Source organism: Cnephaeus nilssonii (assembly GCF_951640355.1).
Source record: "Cnephaeus nilssonii genome assembly, chromosome: 8".
NCBI lineage: Eukaryota > Metazoa > Chordata > Mammalia > Chiroptera > Vespertilionidae > Cnephaeus > Cnephaeus nilssonii.
This window is the reverse complement of record NC_137079.1, coordinates 26,611,420-26,635,378: the sequence shown is the minus strand read 5'-3', so window position 1 is coordinate 26,635,378 and position 23,959 is coordinate 26,611,420. Positions and strand designations below refer to the sequence as shown.

At 40.7% G+C, this 23,959-nt stretch overlaps 1 protein-coding gene across 2 annotated transcripts; it reads right to left on the bottom strand.

Annotated features, from left to right (window-relative positions):
* Positions 1–8,141: 8,141 nt before the first annotated feature.
* VDAC3 (voltage dependent anion channel 3) lies at positions 8,142–23,959 on the bottom strand. Of its 2 annotated transcripts, none has more exons than XM_079779054.1 (9): positions 23,694–23,959; positions 20,982–21,050; positions 19,913–19,962; positions 16,972–17,124; positions 14,955–15,007; positions 13,333–13,560; positions 11,941–12,091; positions 11,052–11,113; positions 8,142–10,601 (listed from the first exon to the last, which is right to left on the bottom strand). In XM_079779054.1, exons 2-9 carry the CDS (start codon positions 21,046–21,048, stop codon positions 10,523–10,525), a joined length of 843 nt encoding a protein of 280 aa, XP_079635180.1. In that variant the 5' UTR covers positions 21,049–21,050; positions 23,694–23,959; the 3' UTR covers positions 8,142–10,522. The 2 variants fall into 2 exon arrangements, with proteins under 2 accessions (XP_079635180.1, XP_079635179.1); XM_079779053.1 differs by having other exon boundaries at positions 8,147–10,601; positions 11,056–11,113; positions 23,694–23,943.

Below are 23,959 nucleotides of genomic sequence, written 5' to 3'. Positions count from 1 at the left end.
GATTCTCTCTCATCATTGATGTTTCTATCTCTCCCTCTCCCTTCCTCTGAAATCAATAAAAATATATATTTTAAAAAAAACACATTTACAACTGCATCCAAAAAAAATTTGAAACACATAGGAATAAATTTTTAGATATATATTTTTTATTGATTTCAGAGAGGGAAGGAGAGCTAGAAATATCAATGATAAGATAGAATCACTGATCAGCTGCCTCCTGCATGTCTCTAACCAGCACACAACCTGGGCATGTGCCCTGACCGGGAATTGAACCATGACCTCCTAGTTCATAGGTCAACACTCAATCATTGAGCCATGCTGGCCGGGCCCTAGGAATAACTTTAACAAGGAGCTAAAAGACCTGTACTTGGAAAGCTATAAGGTATTAAAGGAATTAAAGACATAAATAAATGGAAGCATATACTGTACTCACGGATAAGAAGAATTAACAGCGTTAAAATGTCCACACTACCCAATCTGTAGATACCATGCAATCCCTATCAAAATACCAATGGCCTTTTTCACACAACTAGAATAATCCAAAAATTTATATGGAACCATAAAATACTCCAAATAGCCACAACAATCTTGAGAAAGAAGGACAAAGGTATCACGCTACCTGTTATCAAACTGCACTACAAGACTTTAGTAATCAAAACAGCATGTTGCTGGCATAAAAAACAGAAAATAGATCAAAAATAGATCAATGGAACAAAATAGAGAGCCCAGAAATAAACCTACTCCTGGTATGGTCAATCAATATACGATGGAAAGAACATACAATGGGGTAAAGGCAGTCTATTCAATAAATGGTGTTAGGAAAATTGGACAGATATATACAAAAAAGATGAAACTAGACTAGTCAATATGGATAAAACACTTAAATGTAAGACTCAAAACCATAAAACTCCTAGAAGAAAACATAGGCAGTAAACTTTCTGACATTTCTCTTAGCAATATTTTTTCCCTGATATATCTTCCTGGGCAAGGGAAAGAAAGCAAACAAAAATAAATAAATGGAACTACATCAAACTAAGAAGTTTTTGCACAGTAAAAGGAAACTATCAAAATGAAAAAGACAACCTACTAAGAAGATATTTGCCAATGATGCATCTGATAAGTAGTTAATATCCAAAATTTGTAAAGAACTCATACAACTCAACACCAAAAAACAACAACAAACAATCCAATTTGAAATATGAGCAGAGGACCTTAATAGGCACTTCTCCAAAGAGGGACATAAAGCTGGTCAATAGACATATGAAAAGATGCTCAATGTCACTAATCATCAGAGAAATGCAAATTAAAATCACAATGAGATATCACCTCACACCTGTCAGAATGGCTATCATCAATAAATTAACAAGTGTTGGTGAAGATGTGATGAAAAGAGAACCCTCATGCATTGCTGGTGGGAATACAGATTGCAGCCACTATGGAAAAGAGTATGGAGGATCCTCAAAAAAATTAAAAATAGAACTACCTTATGATCCAGCAATTCCACTTCTGGGTATATATCCAAAGGACCCAAAGCACTGCTTTGAAAAGATATATGCACCCCTATTCACTGCAGCATTATTTACAATAGCCAAGATATTGAAGCAACCCAAGTGCCTATCAATAGATGAGCAAATAAAAAAGTGGTGGTACATATACAATGGAAAATTACTTGACCATAAAAAAGTATGAAATCTTTCCATTTGTGACAACATGGATTGACCTAGAGGATATTATTACATTAAGTGAAAGAAGTCAGACTGAGAAAGACAAAAATACTGTATGATTTCACTTATATGTGCAATATAAAATATAAAATAAATGAACAAACAAAACAGGAATAGACTCATAGATGCAGAGAACAAACTAATGGAATGGGTTTGGGGGCTGGGTGAAAAAGGTGAAGGGATTACGAAGTACTAAATTGGTAGTTACAAAATAGTCATGGATGTAAAGTACAGAATAGAGAATATAGTCAATAAGAACTACTAGGGTCCCAGTGCATGAATTCGTGCACCTTGAAAGGAATTGTGGGCCACGAGGCTGCAGTAGGCACAGGGGTGGGTCTCGGCCCATCCTCTGCACCCTCGCCTGGCCCCTCCCGCCGCAGCCCCCCCCCCCCCCGATTCCCCGTCTGCCAGCAGCCCCGCTACCGCCAAGTTCCCACGTGCTGATGGCGTGGCCCCGCTTGCATCCACTGACGGCGTGGAGCGATTGGGCGCCATCAGTAGTTGTGAGCAGCGGCTGCTGCCCCGATTGCCCCTTGGGAGCAGGGTGAGGTGAAGCCCTCAGGGGTGATTGGGGCCAGTGCCAGGCACCGGCAGCGGGTGTGAGCAGCAGCTCCGGTGCCAGTAGTGGGTGCGAGCAGGGCCTGCGCTGGCAGCAGGTCGAGTGCCCGGCGGGACTGTGGTGTGTGGGAGCAAAGAATTTTCAGTAACCACCAGAGGCTCCCCCAATGACAGCAACCAGCGCCCCACCTTGGTCTGGCGCCCCCACTCGCCTGCTCCACCATCCTGCCTCAGACGATGCCTGCCATGTTCCATGCTCTGCCGCCTGCTGCCGAGACCCGCCATGTTCCACGCACAGCCCCTGGTGGCCAGCACATGTCATAGCAACCGGTTGCTTGGTTGTTCCATCATTCAGTCTATTTGCATATTAGGGTTTTATATATATAGATGTATGGTGCCAGATAGGTACTTGAATTATCTGAGGGCATCACTTCATAAATTATACATGGTGGGGCAAAAGTAGGTTTACAGTTGTGAGTACGTAAAACAGTTTATTCTTGTATTATTTATTATATTATTTTCCATATGAACTGTAAACCTACTTTTGCCCCACCCTGTATAATTTTCTAACCACTATGCTACACACCTGAAACTAATCTTACCTAATAATAGACAAACATGTAAACTGACCATGCCTCTACTATGCCACCAGCCAATCAGGAGTGATATGCAAATTAACCCAACAAAGACGGCAGTTAATTTGCATACACAGGCGCCCAGTGATGGGGGTGGGATGCTTGCATCGTCACCATGGCAACGACGCATTCTACCCCACCCCCGGTCTTTCAGGGCCTCTGGGCAGCGTGGGAAGGCGGGGCCTGAGCAGAAAGGGGCTGGGCCAGAGTGGAAAGGCGATGCCGGCAACCAGGGAAAGAAAAGCCCATTCTAGCACGAATCTTCGTGCATCGGGCTTCTAGTATAAAATATTGAATGTCAACTGTAATTGAAAAATAAAATTTTAAAAACATTTCATGGTTCAGCTATTGGTGACGTGGAAATCTATGGCATCAATGAGCTTATTCAATTACAAAGTGAGGTAGAAAAACAGGTGCTTCAACATGAAGCAGGGTGTTTTGTTGAGTCCTCAAATGAGGTCGTACCTGCCCACCTGAGGGAGACCGGATTTGCTCATTGCCTTGAAGTGCTCCTGAGGCAGTGATTCCAGGATTCTGGAGGAATTGGGCTCAGATTTCAGCAACCTTAACCCTACTGGCTCCAGTTTCCTCAAATGGGAATAAGTGAGACCACCCAGGGGTTCTAAGGAATTTTGGGGGACAGGTAGTGAAAGGGACCACTCCAGGCCTGGCCCAGAAAAGGGCTCCATGAACAAGTGTGTGTTTCCTTCCCATGGGGATGAATGGCTGGTTATTCGTGACCTCACTCTTCATGGATGATTCCCCTCAGGAGAACTGCTTGAAGGAGAGCATTAAATTAATGACGAAGAAAAGGAACAGAAAATAAACCAATTAGATGAATGAGATAAAACAGCTAGAGACTAAAAGAAACTTGAGAATGGGTTCTTTGCATGTTGGGGCGGGGGGAGGTTGTGAAGAGACCTATAGGATATGGTAAAGTCTCATGAGGGGAATGGTAGCCTGTTCTTGGATTGTCACCCTCCTCAATATTTTCAGAGCACACCATCCTTTATTACTGAAAAGACAATGAAACAACCCTACAGCATATTCTGAAAAAAGGAAGTCACCTCTACCCCACTGTCCCACTACCATCCTTTTTGAAAGCCTTGGAACTGGCCAGGCACTGGGAAACCAAGGCACAGAAAGAGATGAAGGTTAGGCAGCCAAATGGTAACAGGGCCAGAGGAGGCCCTGGGCCTCCTGACCTTATCTCAGTCTCCCTGTGCAGCAGCTGTCAGACTGTCCACACTGTGGTCTCAAGAAAGAGGAGGATGGTGCTGTAGGCCTGGGAGGGAGGATTCAGAGCAGGAACTCTGAGAGGTAATTAAGAACTTGGAAAGGAAGCCTAGGAATAAAGGGTGAGGTTTATTGTTTTTACAAGGAAATTAAATCTGATTTTAAGTGAAGAATTTCAGACTCAACAAAGGTGGTCAACTGTTGTCCATCTCCACTGGCTAGAATAAAACAGAGCAAAAGGGATTTGGGCCAGAGTAGGATAACAAGCTCCTTGCCTTTCCCCAAGGCTTGACATTTAGAGGTTAAACCAAACTCTAATGCAGAGATTCCAAACTATGAGCAGGCAGGTGTTGAGGAAGGGAGTCAGAAGTCCAAAGGGGAGACAGACTTAGCTCATGGGCAGAAGGCATGGACCCCACAGCAGGGCCCTCATCTTCCATTGGCAGCAACAATAGCGGCACCCAGTGGGGCCAAGGGTAATTGCACTTATGACCATCTTTGCAGAACCTTTTGAAATCACAGTAATGAAGTCACCTCACGAAATGTCAATTATACCATAATTCAAGGTTACCAGGAATTATCTGTGCTTCTTTGATGGCCCCACGGAACTATGATTACTTGCCGAAGGAGAACCTTAATCCATATGCAGAAATCTGTATGACTTGGTAGCCAAACAGGCCCATCTGCCTGATGGCAGCAAACTTCCATTGGCTACCTATCATGTGTCAAGTGCTGGCCTGGCCACTGGAGGTAGGAAGACAGATAGTCCCCCTCTAGGAGTTCATAGGCAGGAGGTGAGACAGTAAACAAAATTTCAATACAGTATGATTGCTGTCACAGTGAGGATGTTTCCACAGAGTGCGAGGAACGCTGGGGAGGGCCGCTTAGTGGCTTAGGAAGGTCAGGAAGCTTTCACAGAAGAGGCAGAAATTTGGCTGCAAAGTGCACAGTAAAAGCACTGATTTAGATTGGTTAATGGTGAGCCATAGTTACCTGCAGAATATGGAAAGAGGTGTCCGCCAGGAAGGCAGTAAAGGTTTGGAGGTCAGGAGAGCCTTCTTAGATGGAAGTAAGCTTTGGGAATAGCTAGCTTTAGGAGGTGGCTGTCCAGGAAGACAGTAGTGGTGTTCAAAGGCTGAACAGAATGGGTATATGAGCATCACCAGGAAGACGTGTCTAAGAACATAATCCACTCACCCCAACTTTAAGGTTTGGATATATTTCCTAAGTGAACAAGCCAAATCTCTTGGAGGGGGGAGGAATTGGCTATGGCTTAAGTCACACACTGTCAAAATTGTGCCCCATTCTTAAATATCTCCTTGCATGTGACTGGGCCACCTTTAGCATCACACTTTGGCTGCTCTCTACTCTTCCAGTCCCTCCACAAGAGAAAAGGATGCCTCTGATTGGTACATTTGGGAAGAATAAACTGAGCATGTTGCAGTCAGTTCCTCCCCTCTTCCTCTTGGGAGGGAGACTGACCTCAGAGCACAAGAATTCCCCTCCTCCATGCCACCAAAGCTGGGCAGGAGAGGAGGCCTGCCCTGGCCAACACTGCTGTCACCCGGAGCAAGAGTAGCAACAAGCCTTCAGCAGTAAAGATGGAGCTTTTAAACTCTAGCCACTGACAAGTTGTCCTAATTGACAGTGTAAAATCAGAGTAAGAATACTCTTATCAGACTACCCTAATTTTGAGAAGGCCCCTGAGGCATTTCAGAATCTAAGGAAAAGCAGCGGTAATTTGAAAAGGCTCCTTACACAAACATATCACACCAAGGTGTAGAGTTAAAGAGTAGAGGATAGAACCTGAATGCCAACACGTAAGGGCAAATGAAAAAGGGGATGAGGGGACTAAGAGGACATGGAGCATGCGCAGGCAGAGCTACAGTCTCAGAGGGAAGGATGGGCTTCTTGCTCGTGCCTGTAGATAACTCTGTAGAGTGGCCCAGAAATGGCTTCCGCTCCTCCTGCCCAAGCTTCTAGAACCTGAGGTTTGGCCACGTTGGCAGCAAGCTTTCAAGGACAGACATTTAGTAACTTAATGAAACTGGGACATTTATCGCCCTCTATTCCTCGAGCAGCGGTGCTCAGAGTATGATGATGGATTAGCAATACACTGTGCCGTCTTTCTGGTCTCTGGCTGTAATTAATATTTAAAATATGATGTGTGAACTCTATTATTACAAAATGAAGAAAAACCTCATACAGAGCTGCAAGTGCACTCGCCACCAATTAGCATACTGCCTGCTGTGCTGACGAAAGGGGCCCGAGGCCTTTTCCAAACAATAATATTAGAAGAGTTTTCCCTAATGACAGAGATAAGAAATTCACTTTAGAAAACCAGAAGAAAATAGTAAAGTATAAAATAAAAATTACTTATGATTCTACCTCCCTAAGATAACGAGTATTAATAATTTACAGTATTGCCTAGCTGATTTGGCTCAGTGGATATATATTATATATATATATATGTATATATATATATATATATATATATATATATATATATATATATATACACACACACAGAACAATTTCTTTTAAAAATGATTTGGAGTATTTGCATATATTTTAAAAAAGAGATTAGTGTTTTACTTTGCTTTTTCTATTTTACATATTGTGAACAATCCTCAATGATTATTACTCTTCAAAAACATGATTTTTAATGGTTGAATAATATTCCACTTAATGAATACACATACCATTATTTAACCATTCCCATATTTTTTGCACATTTGAATGGCTACCACTTTTTCTCTATTATGAGAAAACTTACACATCTTTGTGCAGCTCTGATTATTTCTCTAAGGCAAATTCCTAGGGGTGGACTTGCCGAATCAAAGCCTCCACTGGCATTAAATACACTTGTACTACAATGTTAGTCCTCTACTCCCAGGTACAAAGCTCATAAAGCTGTGGTGAAGGCCATTTAAATTAGCTTGAGTAAGGTTCTAAAGGCAAGACTGAAGATCCTAGCAGTATCCTGAATGAATCAATTTTAAAAATTAAAATCAAATATGGGTGGCTACAGGAGTTATAAGGCTAAATTGGGGAGAAATGGAAGGGGGAATAGGGACAATAAGGAGGAGAAAGCTGGGTAGTAGAAGGGGAGAAGTGATTGCCTATATTTTAGGGAGGAAGAGACGGGAGCTATTGAGAATTTCCATGAGAAACCATAAGCAACTGATCCACCTTAGGCTGCCTCTCATGGCTCTTTCCTGGTGTCTGCAGTCATTGTTGTGAGGATTAGATGAATTATAAAGGATGACCAGCCCCTAGCTGGTTTGGCTCAGTGGATAGAGCATTGGACTGCGGACTGGAAGGTCCCAGGCTCGATTCCAGTCAAGGGCACATGCTCGGCTTGCGGGCTCAATCCCCAGTAGGGGGCATGCAGGAGGCAGCCAATAAATGATACTCTCATCACTGAAGTTTCTATCTCTCTCACTCTCCCTTCCCCTCTGAAAAAAATAAAATAAATAAAATAAATAAAGGATGACCAGCACAGTGCCTGGCACACAAGCTCCAGAAATGTGTGGGTTTTTGTTACAACCTAATGACTTGCACAATAATGAGGGTACTCAGGACACAGACTAGTCAGCCATATAATTAAACAAAACTACTGAATAAACACTGAATTTAAACTACCTATGTTCATATATGGATTACTGTATCAATGCAAAAAAAATCTGGCTCTGTAGCTCTGCAGTAACAAATAATGTAAAAGGGATACTATCTTCAACAGGTAAATAACATTAATTAGAGGTATATCTCATCAGTGTTTCCTTCTATTTCCTTTCTACTCCTGACCTCATCATTTGTAGCCCCTATCCTTAACACCAGACCGAAGAGAAATGGCCCATAGCATCACTCCTCTAACACACAGCAGCTAGCTGCTGACTCGCGTGGCTCATTTCTCTGCTCCAGACCATAAAGAAATCCCACGGGGAACACCGGTCAGCCCATCTCAGCATCCCATCCACTCTCACGCTGTATATAAAGCTCATCCAGTAAGACAGAGTTAACTAGATGCAGGTGTCAACAAGACAATGAATGTTGCTTATCTCTTTCCCTTTTCCTTTCTTGTTATATTTTATCTCCTGTAATGGTGGTTCAACCCACAAAAACAGTGAGGAAATAAAAAATTGTATCATCTGGTTGGTATCATAGGCAGTGGTGGCTGGAATTTGGGTTCTAGTAATCTTTTGTGGTAGGGGGAAATCCTTGTAGCACTGAAATGTTTCAAAAAGCAACCAGGTGTAGTTGTTTTTCAGATGACTCACTGGGAAACTGAGCAAGGAATCCGAACAGGAAAATCCGAGAATTATGAAACAGAATTAAATGGAGTTCTTCCACTGGCTTAGTTACATTTCAAGTGCTCAACAGCCATGTGTGCCTAGTGACCACCACCTGGGGCAGCACAGACATGGATCATTTTCATCCTCACAGAAAATTCTACTGGGCAGTGATGCTGCTGTGGAAATGTTCAGAGAAGCGGGCAAAAATAAATGGACAGAGATCGTCAATGCAGCACTGTTTGTAAGGCAAAAAACCTGAATACAACAAACAAGGAATCTTACCTAATAATAGACAAACATGTAAATTGACCGTACCTCCGCTACGCCCACAGCCAATCAGAGTGAGTATGCAAATTAGAAGGCCAAAGATGGCGGCCACCCAGCTGCTTCAGGTGTGGAGTGGCCAGGCGGGGCAGGACGCCTGCTATGAGAGGGAGGGCTGGGGGCAAAGAGATCTACAGGAGCAGAGTGCCGCAGCGAAGACAAGACTGCAGACTCCGAGTCTGCAGCGAAGACGAAGATGGCAGACTCCAGCTGGAGTCTGCAGCAAAGACAAAGACGGCAGTTTGCAGAGAAGCAGCGAAGCTGAAGATGGCAGACTCCGGCCTGAGTCTGCAGCAAAGACGAAGAAGGCAGACTCTGGCCAAAGTGAAGGCCTGGGTCCTGGGTGCCGGAGGAAAACCAGTGCTGGAAGCCAAGGGAAGGAAGGCCTATTGCACGAATCTCTTCGTGCCACGGGCCTCTAATAGTTAAATAATAAATAATAATGTCACATTTATACTAAAGTATAAAATAAAAAAACATGAGACAGATCTATATAAACAAACAAAAAAGGGCTCTATATTAAAAAGTTATTATGAAACAAAATATGCATTTTCACATCATACATATATAGTAACTCTAAAGCCACTGAAAAATATCTACAAGGATATATATCAAACTGTTAGTAGTAGTAGAAGAAATAGGGTTTGAAGAGAGGGATGGCAATTTTCACTTTTATTTATGTTGAAACTGACTGAATTTGTTACAACAGCATATATCCTATGTTTTAAAAATATTTTTCAAAAGGAGTTCTACTTTTAGAAAGAAAGATGACTTACCCATAAGTTGTAATCATACTCTACTCATTTTTTTTCCTAAACCGGAAATTCCATTCTTTGCTTAATATTTTTCTAGACATAGTAATCAAGAACATTTTCCTGAGGCCTGGGAAGAGGCACAGATGTTTCCGCCTCCAGCTTTGGCCTCCTCCTACCACACTTTCTTCCCTACAGTACTTCCTCCTCAACTGTCCTCTTTCCTTTGATGGTCTTTTGACCACTCACACCCTCACTCTTTCTTAAAACTACCAGTCTGATTCTACTCTACTCTGTAACACTGCTAAAGGAAGTCAGTGTCTCAGCAGAACTGCTTCTGCCCAGCAGAACAAAACTCACTGTTCCACTCCTTGGCCTGAGTGCAGAGTAGTAGTAGAGTGAGGTACACTAAAGTGGAAGGGACAGGCAACAGCATAGATATTTCAGACATACCACTTTAGGCATAAATCCCACCTATGATAGTATTTTCCAAAGCAAATCACACCAAATATAAGAAAACCACCACTAGCAAATCAGATGAATGATTATGTTAAATGTGATGGGTTTATTTTATTTTACTCTGATGCAAAACCAAAGATTCCACTACAGCACAGAGACCAATATATCAAAAGGTCATGAAAAAGTGGTGTGGGACATGCAGGACGTGATGTACAAACTGGAGGTCAGGTTATCTCCTTTGTAACATGACACTACATTGTCGCTGAGGAACACATTTAAAAGAATACTGCGGAACTGAACTGAAATGTGGCACACACATGACAACTTCCAGGCATGCCTTCAAGCACCTCCCTTAGGATGGACTTGCGATTTCTAGACTTCAGTGTAGGGAGAATTACCATTCTTTGGAAGAATAAAAAGTTCACACTTTTGAAATTTCAGAGAAGAATTTTAAGGCCAAAACATAGTGGGTTCATTTCTCTTCACCTCCAGGGAGAAATCTGATGCTTTATTCAAAACCGCATTAAGCTTCTAGTTCAAATCCCAACCCAACCTTGTGACCTCCTGCATTGAAGTTCTTTCCGTCGATTAAAGCTGATAGGGTCAGTTTGACTCCTAGGAAGAAGAAAACATGACAATCATTTGTGACAAGTATTACAATCAGATCTGCATTTTCTAGAAACAACGGATGGAGTCAATGGCATGGGTTACGGCTGGGTGTAAAAGACATTAAGCATGCAGCTATTACTAAACTCAACACAGGGTTATCCATAATCAACTGATCTGGAATGAGAAAAGCATAATCATGGCAAACTCTAATTGGAGTTCAGGGTTAAGAAGAATGAGTGATCAACCAAATTCACAAGCCAGAGTGACCAAGTTATAGCTAGAAATAGACACAAATTTTTTAAGCAAGAGTACTTGATCTGTTTTACTTTTTATGAACAACCAAATGTTACAAAATGGTCTGAATTCGTCTATAGTGATTGTAGGTTGTTTTGTAGGTTATTTTCATTATTCCTCTATCACCTTCTACCTGAACCCCATTGTTACTAATTTCTTTACTCACCTGGTCGAAGAGTCTGAGTATAACCCAGTCCAATCAGGCTGGCGTTATTTACTTTAGCCTAAGATTAGGAGATGAAATAGAAACAGTAAGAAAACAATCAATTTCATAATATATAAGTCCAGTACGACCACCACTTCATGCATCAGATTTCCAAAGCTAAAGCACCTTAGGGTCAATCTAGAATGACTGAAACTGAAAATTTAATTAATAAAAAGATAAACCTTCTAAGTTAAGAGAACTGGAAGCAACAGCAGGGACTTTGAAAATGCATGCATAAAGGCCTCAAGCAAATCTTTTTAAAACACCATGCAGTCAAATATCCCTGTGTACTGAATTGTTTGAGATGCAAGTTTACAGCCTCTGGTTAGAGCATGAACTCTGGTAAGAGACAGATTTGGTTCAAATCTTGGCACTGCCACTTATTGTGTGACCTTGGGCAAGTTACCTGACCTCTCTAAGCCTCAGTTCCCTCATCTGTAAAACGGCATGAGGATACTATTCACCACCTATAGTTGTGAGGATTAAATGAGATAATACACGTAAAGCCCTTAGCACAGTACCTGAAATTTAAGAGCTCAATTAGTGCTATTATTAATAAAAATTACTAATACCAATAGGAATAATCAAACCCCATGAATTTATAGATAAGAAAATTTTGAGGCCAAAGAGAGAAAATGACTTGAGAAGGTCAGACAACAGCCAAATATAGGAGGAACTAGGACTAGAACCCAATATCCTGACTTCAGGTGTAATCCTCTTTTCAATACACAATGACTAGCTCAGAAAAGTTAATACAGAACATGCAAACTACAACCATATCACAACTTTCATTAATAACTTAGATGAAACCATAAGAGCAGACACAATCTGGTAGCACATTCTTACAGCTAGAGAAGTTCTACAATCCAACTTGTATTTAGCAGCGATGCCAAAACGGGTGTTGTTACTGCCAGCTGTCCAAGCAAGGTTTATTGACGTTTCAATCTTCTCATTGACCTTCTGGTAGATAGACCCTCCAAATTCAGTGCCATCATTCCTGTTTTCATGGTATAAGAAAACGTCAAAGTATTTAGTTTGTACCATTGTTGTGATATAGAAACAAATTCTAAGACTATCTAAACAAAGATGTCATTTTGCAACTATAGATTTCAGCAAGCTTCTAGCATAAATGACTACCAATCAAAACAAGGAACTAAACCCAGTTATGTAATTTAACCACCTAATTAAAATGTAGTTAGCACTTGATTCATTTACTTGGCTCCTCCACGATATAAACTTTTTAGTCACACGTTATATACGAAGGCAGACATCTCAGGTGAATATGATCTAAAGATTTCTCTGCCGTTCATAGAATTTATAAACTTCAAAGTTGAGTTCAACAAAGATTCCACATAAAATACATACAGTGGTACAAGTATGGGAATAACGCCAATCCTGGATTTCATTTAAAAGCGTCCTACAGTTAGAAAGCACCCTCCCTACAATACCTAAGGTGCACTGCTCCAAAGAGGTACCTAAATTGCTGCAAAGCATCCCAGAAATTAGTCCCTGAGTTTTCATGGTTTTCCTGAAAACACTGTTCATCAATCTTAATGCCACTGTCTATACCACTGCTTGACTTTATTTTAGTCATCATAAGTGAATTAGAATATCTAGTGTATCTAGTGGAGAACAACATGCAACACTTCAAAAACACATGGTTCATCCTTGCTTTCTCTTTCTGGTATAGCAGCAGTGCCTAGTAGCCCAAGACATAAAATACAATTTAAAAGTTCAAATCATTTCACCAGTAAGGTGCAGTCTACAGAACTGAATCCAGAATTGCTTTGAGGATCTGCTGCTCCTGACCAAGGGTATCGGAAAACCTCCAGAAAATTACTGGAATGCTCCAGTTCTTCATGACCCAAACAGACCTGTGTCAGAAGACTGCAAGGCTGAGTAGGCAGCAGAGGAAGGACCATCTCCTAAGGATCCCTTGTATCAGGAGGTGACCCATGTCCTATGCTCTCTCCATCACAATGCTTCTTCTACAGATTCTAGAGTTTCATAAAGTATGGGTGCAGGCTGAGAGGCCAGAAACTGCCAGCAACACAGCACAATGCACCAAGTGCATATCCTTTGGCAATGTTTTGCTGACCATGAAAACAGTGCAGCAAGGCTGAATGTCAACCAAGGCATATTAAATGCAAGTACCATCACTTCTCAACATGCTAATGGCCACCAACTTTTTGGGTGACTGTACTGGCACTAAGGGAGGAATAAATTATAAACACTCACACGTGAGTGTGCAGCTGGAAGTCTGCAGCCTTGTAACCCAGGGCAAAATTATTCTGTGACAGTTTGGATTTGGCTGTGTCAAAACTCATCTGATAGCCAGCAAGCCAACCTTCAAAGCCTAATACTGCCCAGCCATAGATGGTTGGACCAGAAAAATCTATATCCACATTACTGCCAAGACTGAAACAATCCCGTTTATAGGAGGCCTTCAATTTCCCACTCTTCTTTCTGTGAAAAAAACAAACACAACACATGTAAACAATAAGACTTTCTAATACTGTTCAGGAATCTTTACAATAAGATCCTCTCTACCCCAGCAGTAGATGGCACACATACAGCAAAAATGTTTCAAATTACTTAGCTTTAAAAATTTAATTTTGTTAGTATTAGACATATATGTACTATTTTTACCTATTCCTCAATATAAGTTCAAATAATAGGTTATTTCATGATTTCTTGAAGGCATGAACAAATGTATAAAAAGGCCCTAACCAGTTTGGCTCAGTGGATAGAGCGTCAGCCCAGGAACTGAGGGGTCCCATATTCAATTCCAGTCAAGGGCACATGCCTGAGTTGCAGGCTCAATCCCCAGTAAGGGTTGTGCAGGAGGCAGCTGATCAGTGATTCTCTCTCATCATTGATGTTTTTATCTCTCCCTCTCCCTTCCTCTCTGAAACCAATAAAAAATATATTTTCTTTAAAAAGTATAGAAAGGAGTAAGGTATTTCAGAACCAAATTAATAATCTGAATTATATGTATATGTAGAAGAAGCCTAATTTCTTTAAATATTTCCAAATGCCCAAATGCTACAAAAGGTAAGAACACCTGACACACTTAGCTTCTAAATTAATAACCTAACTTATCATGGAGAGAAGTGTATTTTTTTTTTCTTTCTTAAAGGGTACAGCCCTTTTGTAAACACAATTATTTTCCTTAGGGTCAGTGTTTTCTCTATAGACAATGTTAGATAGATGGAAGAGAAGTGTGCATTTTTTAAGGATAATATTGAAATTAGTTCTTAATAATCCTTTTCTATTCCAATCAGGCCTCTTATGAGACTATGTGTCCTGAAGATGATTAAAGTGTGTGGCAGGAAAGATGGATGCACCTGTCGATACAGCTAAGAAATGCCACTCTGCACCTTTGTTCTTTTGATAGGCAGATAGGGAACAACACAAACCCATTTTAGATAAAGAAATTGAAGCCGAGAAGTTGGGAGGATTTATTAAGGCTAAGAAAGCAAGTCAATAGCAGAACTAGTCATTACAGTGTTCTACAGCCAGATTACATTGTTTTCTTAAGAAATCCTCAGCAAAATACCATATCCATGAATCTTTGGAATCGCTTAGGAAATATCTAATGTCAGGCCCTTCTAGTTCCTAAACTTTTTCTACTATGATGTGCCTCTTTGGACCAGATGTATATTTTTGTTCATCTGTTCAATTTTCAAATAACAATTTTGCCCTGCCTCAAGGGAGTCTTTCTTTCTTTTTACTGCATACACAAGGTCTCTAATATTCCTAACAGCAACCTCCGAAGCATCAAAACTTTTTATTGCAATTTCCTACTTAAAACGCTCCAGGCTAAAAAACATTTCAGAAAATGGGGTTTGGATAATTACCCTGTGTTCGGTACAAATGTGGTATCAAGAGTCAGTTTCAACCCTTCAGCCAACTGAAAAATAAAGATTTAAAATTAATAATTAGTAACTTTCAATTCTTATTTTGACTCAAGAAACCAATTCTAAAGTTTTCTTTAACTTCCTCTCTAACAACGACAAAAAAGGAAGTTGTTAAAGAAAGACAAATATTAAATTATTTAATAAATTACCTCTTCATCCTTCTTTGTCCCTTTACCTCTTTCCCCTTACCCCAGGCTTCATCATGATTCTCTCATCAAAACAACAGGTTCAAATATAAAGGTCAAATTCTCTTCCAGCCAGTAATGTAGATCATAGTACAAAAACAACAAAGTCCCAATACAACAAAATACTCTCTTAAAATTACAGTAATAAGACAGCCTGATATTTAACAAGCCAACTTAAGTACTTCATTGTATATATCCTACATAAAAAAAGCCTAATATGCTAAGTGTCCGGTCCTCCAGTTGGCCATTCAACCAATCAAAGCATAATATACTAATGATATGCTAAAGCCACTCAACCGCTCGCTATGACGTGCATGACCACCAAGATGCAGATGCTCTGACAGGTAGGTTAGCTTGCTGCTGGGGTCTGGCTGATCAGAACTGAGCGAGACAGGCCAGAAATGCCCTGGAGCCCTCCTGCGGTCCCTCCCTAGCTAGCCAACCTCCCACGTCCCTCCCCAGCCCCCATCATGCACCAGTGGGGTACCTCGGCCTGGCCTGCACCCTCTCGCAATCCGGGCTGAGGGACTCCCCACTCCGAGTGTACGAATTTCGTGCACCGGGCCTCTAGTATATATATACTGCAAGGGTAGGCCTTCCTTCGCCGGCTGCCGGCACCTGGACTTCCCTCTGGCTGCTGGCAGCTGGCCCCACCCCCCGCCCACACCCACCTTAGCCTGGTGCTGCCCATGTCTGCCGCCACCCCCGATTGATTGTCCTGCTGGCCGGTGGCCTGGGCCTCCCTCTGCGGGGCAATTGTGGGGCGATGGCGGGGCCCCCCCACCAATCACATCGCTCCTGCCTTGGTGCCTGGCGCCAGTGTGTGTCATAGTGTGTTCGTCCAAATGGTCGTTCTGCTGTTCAGCTTTTCGGTCGATTTGAATATTATGTTTTTATTATTTTATTTATATATATATGTATGTATACTAGAGGCCCGGTGCACAAATGGGGTCCCTCGGCATGACCTGCAGGGAATGGCCGAAACCAGCAGTCCAATATCCCCCGAGGGATGTAGTAGTGCACAAAGCGGCAGGCAGCCAGGTGCCGTGCCACTCCCGCTCAACCCGGCCCCGCTGCGCCTGCCGCCACCACAGCTCGGTAGGCTCGCTGCCGCTCTGCTGTAGGCGCCACCACAGCTGCACTCGCCAGCCATGAGCCCGGCGTCTGGTGCCCATCCGGCGTCTGGTGCCCATCCGTTAGCTGAGCAGCACTCCTGCTGTGTGGGAGCGCACTGACCACCAGGGGGCAGCTCCTGCGTTGAGTGTCTGGCCCCTGGTGGTCAGTGCGTGTCATAGTGACAAGTAACAGGCTTTTATATATACATAGATTACTTTTATAGGGTAATGTACATATAGACTTCAAAAAAAGTGCCCTGTACATAGCAGGCCCTTGACAAATATCTGATATATTTATCTTTGAAAACATTATAGAATTTTAGAAACATTTTTCTGTGGAGCAAATTTTGCAATGATTACAAAACAAAATTAAAACTAAATCACTGCAAATAGTTTGACCTACTCAGGAGAGGCTTAGATGTGTAACAGAATAAGTAGAACAGTTCAGAATAAAGATGTAGAGTGATAATTATGTACTCGCAAACAAGCCCTACTTCCTATAAACATAAGACATACTAAAGAAGGCCACGAACAGAGAAAAAAACATGGCTCCTGGATAGGTTGTAAGATTTCATTCAGATTACATTTGGGGTTTGTTCATCATCTTATCTGCAAGATAAATTTTATACACAAATATCTGCTAATGCTTTCTCTTACCTTATTCTCCCAAGAGATTTCTGTTCCAAGAGTATTATCTGTGTTCCATTTTTGGGTGAATGTAAGTCCATAGTTACAGATCTTATATTTTGTCTCTAGGTTGCCTGATGCTTTCCCTGTGTCAGTATAAGCATGACCAGAAGTAGAAAATTCCTAAGCAATAAAAAATAACTTTAAAGGGAGCTCATCAAATAGCAAAATACCATTTCAGAAAGCAGTGTTCAATGCAGTAGACACCAGTACAATTAACATTTACCACAGCCCCACTCTACAGCAACTCACTGCCTGCTTTCCTTCTTTCTAATCTCAAAATATTTTAACCAGTTTTAGACCTTTCCATTACTCCATCTCTCTTATTGATATTTCTTATTTCATATATTCTCTTACTAAATGGAAATCGTATATTCTCTCCTTTAATCCTTTGCACTTGCTTGCTTTTTTATCGATTCCTTTATTCTAATGCTAACCGTGTCGAGTCACACTCGACATCCGAGTGCAAAAGGTTAAAAAAAAAGTATCTTAACTGAAAATAAATGCCTTTACTAAAAATGACTAAACTATAGAATCTTAAACATTTTACTTTAATGGCCTGAAAAAGATGATCAGTTTTCTATCATCATTTAAACTATTAGTTAAGTTTAAAGACCTTAAAATTCACAAGTCAGTGGAAGCACTAGCCTCTCTTCCTCCTTTTAATAAGGTCAGAATTCTATCGCATTTTTAAAAAATTATTTTTATTGTTATAAAATAAACTTAATATAATATTTACAATTTTAACCACATTTTAATGTAGAGTTCAGTGGCATTTAGTACATTCACACTGTTATGAAAACTTTATTACTTTTTTCCACAAAACTATCTATAAAACTTTCCACATAAACAATTTTAATATTTGAAAGCGTCTGTCTATCCCATTTGTTATAACAAAATGCAATGTTATAATTTATTCCTCTTCCTCCCTTCTCCCCTTGTCTACCTTTAAAGTGCTTTCTATCAAATAGCTATTATGAGTACCTTAAAATAGATCCTCCTCCCTAGTTAGGTATCATTTCAGTCATATGACAATAAGCAATTAGAAATAGATATCCTTCTAGGGGAAGCAAACAGTCAACACCTGTCACTGACAATCTATGAACTGTCAAGAAAAAACCATTCTGATTGGCCCTGTTTTTAAAGAACATTTCTGAAATACTGCCAACCCTGACCAGTTATATTTCACTGCCTGCAACATGAATCCTCCTTTCAACAAATACCCTGCTCCCTAACTCTGTTTCTAGGCTGATGAAACAACTGGGAAACTCTGATCTGTTTATCAACACCACACAGAAAGTTTTCAGAGAATATCATGCTGCATATTTAGGGCAAGGCCTTAGTAAAAAATGATAAAAAGCTAGTCATGTTTAACAGTTCACACAATTATTTAATGTGGCCAGCACTGTCTTTTAGTAGATCCAACTACCCAGTGTTTTATTTTTTACATTTACCTTTCATAAACTTGAAAGTATAGTAAATATACTCAAAGAAAGAGTAGTAGTCTACCTTTCTTTCTTATCATTTCTTAGTTTAAAGTTTTGTCAAAAGTCTAAAATACCAGTTACGAATTTCAAAGAGAAGGCTAGTGTTTTTCTAAGTTTAGTTCCAAGCTCATAATTGCTTGTTTTTCTCTAATTTCATAATTAGCTCAAACAGTGCAAAACACATTTATAACATGCACATAGCTCTACATTAAATGCTAGAAAGCAACAAAATAATCTTAAAATGTTACTGTTAAATAAAGGGCATATGATAAAAATATCAAGATGCAATCTAGGAAATTTGGAGCAATGGATATAATTTATCATGAATCAGTACCAGAGACCAAAAGCAACCATAAAAATAAGCACACATATGCTGTTTTTCTTACCATCTGAACGAATATTCCCACACCACAGCAGCATGAAAGGGAGATAACATTTTTAGTTGATGGTTTTTGCAACATAAACCTAACTTGAGCAAATTCTGAATGAGTATTATATTTCTATTTTAACAGAACCATATACAATGTGCCCATCCTAATAGTGTAGTTGCATATGTATTTATTCACCAGTAGAAAATCCAGGGAAAGAAAGACAGTGACAAATCAGGTTTATACACAGTCTGAGACAAAGTATCATAAGAATTCCACATACCTCTTCCCTTCTAATTAAATCACTATACCTAGAAATAAACTTTGCATCTGTCTGAATAGGTAATACCAAAAAAGATGAGGCCAATTAGGAGATATCAGAGAATGAGGTGAATGTAAAGGTAATCTAGTTGCTGAGACTTAATAAAAGCTCTGGTTAATGATGCTTTGAAAATATGCACATATATCTTTTAGTATATTCTTAACATCCAGTAAAAAAGACTTTATGAACATCAATAAAAACTATAAACTAATTTCTACAAGCATTTTATTTCTACATTTGCTTCAATTAATCATGAAGGGGCAGAGGCTAAAATTAATTTATTCTTGTAAAAGGATGACAAAACTTGTATGAACCCAATACAACGAAAGGAAAGTTTTCAGTGCCCATACTCATGAAAATTCATAATAATGTGACATGTGTGTGGGGGGGGGCAATGGTAAGATATGTACACATATAATACCTTAATAAAAAAAATTGAAAAAAAAATAATGTGACATGGGTCAAATATATACACACACACACTATACCTTCTGAGAGTAAGACTTAAGAATAGTCTAATTATGACAAAAAAACAAAATTCAACATGATTGTTTCTGGGCTTAAGTGGCTGAGTGAGGATTCTCACTGAAATCTGAGAGTGGAATAAAATTGTCAGGAAGAGAGCATAGAGCCAAAAGTATGCTGCTTCACATAACCAGACTAAACACTAATTTTTAAACTGGTTCCTTTCAGTTCATGAGGATACATTTATTGAAAATACATTAGGTACTTACCACTCCACTACATGACTTGGTTCTCAGATCTATTTTGACCATGCCAAACCCTAGACACACACAAAAACACAGTAATGTACAAAATGTGACATTCACTCCAGTTTTTGTAACTTAGAAATTATGAAAATAGTCCATAGTCCCTTCCATTTGGAAAATACACAGTATTCTCGTTAGGTGAGACTTCCACAAGAAACAATTATAATGAACTAACTTAAGCATAATTTTTAAACCCCTCAAAATAATAAAGACATATTTTAAAACTATAAGTTAAAGAACAAATGAATGAATGGAATATGTACTATTCTGAGAACTAAAATTATTAGAAAATACTATGCAGATATTATATACAAGCTTAATATATATATAATTAACATTACTAGTTAATTAAAAAAAATCAAATGTGTACAACACAAAAAATTAAAAGTTTAAAGAATAAACTTTAAAAACTAAAAATAAATGTCTACTGGATCAAAGAATATATGTTACTCCGAAGACGTTAAAAGTTGGGTCTTCACTCTTACAAAAACACTGCCATTATTTAGAGAAGGAAAAATGTAACCCCTACTTTAATTGTAGCCAGAGAAAGCATACATATTACAGATTTATATTACTTGGTCTTATTTTGTTTGTTTTGTTAATCATCACCAGAGGATATTTTCCCATTGATTTTTAGGGAGAATGGAAGAGATAGGGAGACAGAGAAATATCGATTGTGAGAGAAACACATCGATTGGTTGCCTCCTGCATGTGCCCCGACCAGGACCCGGGCCGGGAGAAGCCTGCAATTGAGGTACATGCCCTGGACCGGAATCGAACCTGGGACCCTTCAGTCCACAGGCCAATGCTCTATCCACTGAACCAAACTGGCTAGGTCTGGTCTTATTTTTAAACAATTGTTTTTAAAACTTGTGTGACTCCTCTAAAGAATGAAGTCTAATAACGTGTTAATAGTTGTCCCCTTAAATCTTGTGAGACACATTAATGTTGATTAACCTCATTTTACTAGCATGGTATAAGCATTCAATACTAGCATTTACCCCAAATTGGAAATTTACAATTGCATACTTACCATATCCTTTGTTGAAGACATCCTTGGCAGCCTTTCCTAGGTCACAGTAAGTTGGTGTGTTACACATCTCTTATAAAGAAAAATGGGGACAATGGAATAAAAATGACCATTTAGTATTTATTCACCCTTAGTCCGTCTACTATATAGTGCTGTGAGAAGAGGTTCACATTTTCTCTTCCTTTGCATCATTAATGCTTACACCCTAATGCCAGCAAAGCTGAAAAGGCATTCAGATCCTTTAAAAAGAGCTTTCCTGAACACTGAAAAATAAAGGTTTTTTTTGTTTTTTTGTTTTTTCAGGAGAGTCAGAGGTCGTCTTCTGATTGCATTTCAAAGAAAAGAAATTTCTCACAGGCCAAAGGAGAAATGTGTTAATTTAACTTTTTACTTTAAAAAAAGGAAAATTTACATTAGAAAAATATTTCTTAGGTTCTTATAAAGCCAAAAAGCTGTATAAGGCGACAGGTAAATTTGTTAAGGAACTGTAAGCTTAAACAGATGCACTAAAAAATCTTCTGGGTTAACATTTTTGCCACTCTGAAATTAAGCTCTTAAAATAAGAATTACCATATTAATTGAAATGTAATCATCCAGAATATGCCCTCTCAAAGCTCTTCTTTTTAATATATTTTTATTGATTTCAGAGAGGAAAGGAGAGGGAGGGAGAGAGAGACAGAAACAGCAATGAAAACAGAATCATTGATTGGCTGCCTCCTGCACCCCCCTTACTGGGGATGGAGCCCGCAACCCAGGCACATGCCCTTGACCAAAATCAAACTCAGACCCTTCAGTCCCCAGGCTGACACTCATCCACTGAGCCAAACTGGTTAGGGCTCAAAGCTCTTCTTAATATAAAGTGCTAAAATATTACCCATGAGCCAGAAATAGGAATAATTCTACCTGCAGTAATCTCCTTATCAAAAATTGGTGTACTCTAAAGTTAAATCCCAAAGTGCCTTGACTTTTTATCTTGCTTACTTAGTATTCACTCAGCTTTTCTACTGCCAATGACTCACATCGAAATGCTCAGTTCTGTCAACACTGCTGAACATACCATTCCTTCGCCCTTTGTGTATGGGGAAATCTTTTCCTACAGCAGTCTCAAAAACAGTGTATAACCAACTGTAGAGCCACCCGAAGCAAGCCAGTTAGCCCCAAATACTAAACCAGAAAATTCCAGAGCACCAGCTAGCCCTTGCAATTCCTATGCCTACACATTCAAACTAATATTTATTCAGCCCAGGTCTTAATCTGGCCTTCTGTTAAGTTTATGCCTACGCCATCATACCTGAACGTGACATACACTTATAATGCACTCTTCTTAATTGTGAATTCATTAAAAATTTGTTCCTTAACCTAAATCTGTCAAATACGACAGACACTATATGTTAAGGGAACAGTGTAATACACACATACACATAAAGTTAGGAGGAAAGAGTAAAGATGAAAGGGTCAGGATAAATGTACTGTCTCAGACCATAATAAAACTTTGGTCTAAGCCACAGTTTCAAGGAAAGAGTATAGTAAAAATGAAAGGGTCAGGATAATAAATGTACTGACTCATTCATAATAAAAGTTTTTTTTTTCCTAAGCCATAGGGTTTCAGAGTTCACTTCCAGAGCAATTATTTTACAATTCAGTTCCTTGTATTCAAATGATAGATTCTATACATTTTACACCTTGCCATTGCAACCTGGTATTACTTGTTATGATCACCACTGATGCTGGTATCTGTTGAAATTTTGCCAGAAGACTATAATTTGGAAAGATAAGTACAGGAAAAAACAGGCACTATACATTCAAATAGAAATGTTAAGGCTTTGGAGTCTGGTTTTTCATCTCCTGACAAAAGAAAAGGTGCACTTGAATGTTTACAAACATCCACCTAGGGACTCATCACGACCTTTTAGCATTCTGCCTTCTTTTTCAAAACCACTGCCAGGCACAGACACTTTGCAAAAGTCGTGCAGCTGATTTAGTTTACTGATTCAATTCTGCCAAGCTTACTTTTTCAGGCCCACGATTTCTGATGGGAAATGTGCGACTGGTATGATCAAGCAAAAAAATCGAGAAGCCAAGAGACTTCACGTTACCCGAGAGCAACGAAAGCTGTCATCACCTATTTCTATCAGCGCTACAAAATGCACTTGCTACCTGTAGACATGCACAAGGTGCCGGGGCAGCATCGATGCAGACGGGGGAGGAGAGGGCGTTAACGGGGTGATGCTGCTTTACACCGTAACTACCTACACAGTCAGCGACGAGCCTGTTTTGTCCCTCGTTTCTCCTTTTCAAGTTGCACATACAGCATCCTCCCTTTGGCGGTAGGGAGTGGAAGGGCTCCCGTGATGCTGGATAACCATTCCAGAGAGGAAGCTGGGGAGCGGGGGGTGGGTTCGGGGTTCGAGGACCCAACTTCCCTAGAAACCAACCTCCTTTCTGGCTTGACGCCTGGAAACAAAGTGCCGCGAGCACCCCAGGCGTCGGGAAGGTCGCGGCTCGGCCCCCGCCGGCGCAGCGGCTCCATCACCCAAGGCGGCCAGGGCAGCAAGGTCCCCTCTTGCCCTCCGCGGCCCAGCCGGGCCCGCGCCCCGTTCGGCTGCGCTCTCCCTCCCGCGCCCTCCGTTAGGCTCGCCTCCCGTCGGGTCCCCGGCTCCATGGCGACCCACCTCCCTCACCCCCGGCACGCCCCGCGGCCCCGGCCCCCCTCACCTCCACCTAGAGAGCAGGTCTCTGCTCAGCCAGGGCAACGCTGAAGGTCTTCTTCAACCAACGCCGTCCGCGCCTGCGCGGCCTCACTTCCCCCGCGGCGCCTGCGCGCCCCCCCGCCTCCCCCCGCACCGCGTATGCGCCGTGGTGTCACTCCGGGGTCGCGCGCCGCGGAGCTGCGTGCCGAGGGGAACAGCTGGGGCGAACCAACACCACCAACTGTCCGGCTCCGTGTGTGCGCGTGCGCGTGCGCGACAGGCCCTGCGCGC

What these genes read in the sequence shown, in the direction of transcription:
- VDAC3 (XM_079779053.1), bottom strand. Translation starts at nt 21,048, where the DNA reads ATGTGTAACACACCAACTTACTGTGACCTAGGAAAGGCTGCCAAGGAT. An exon ending in ACATTTGTACCGAACACAGG is followed by an intron (nt 13,561 to 14,954) that starts GTAATTATCCAA and finishes TTTTTTTCACAG; the next exon opens with AAAGAAGAGTGGGAAATTGA. An exon ending in TTCCAGCTGCACACTCACGT is followed by an intron (nt 12,092 to 13,332) that starts GTGAGTGTTTAT and finishes CCATGAAAACAG; the next exon opens with GAATGATGGCACTGAATTTG.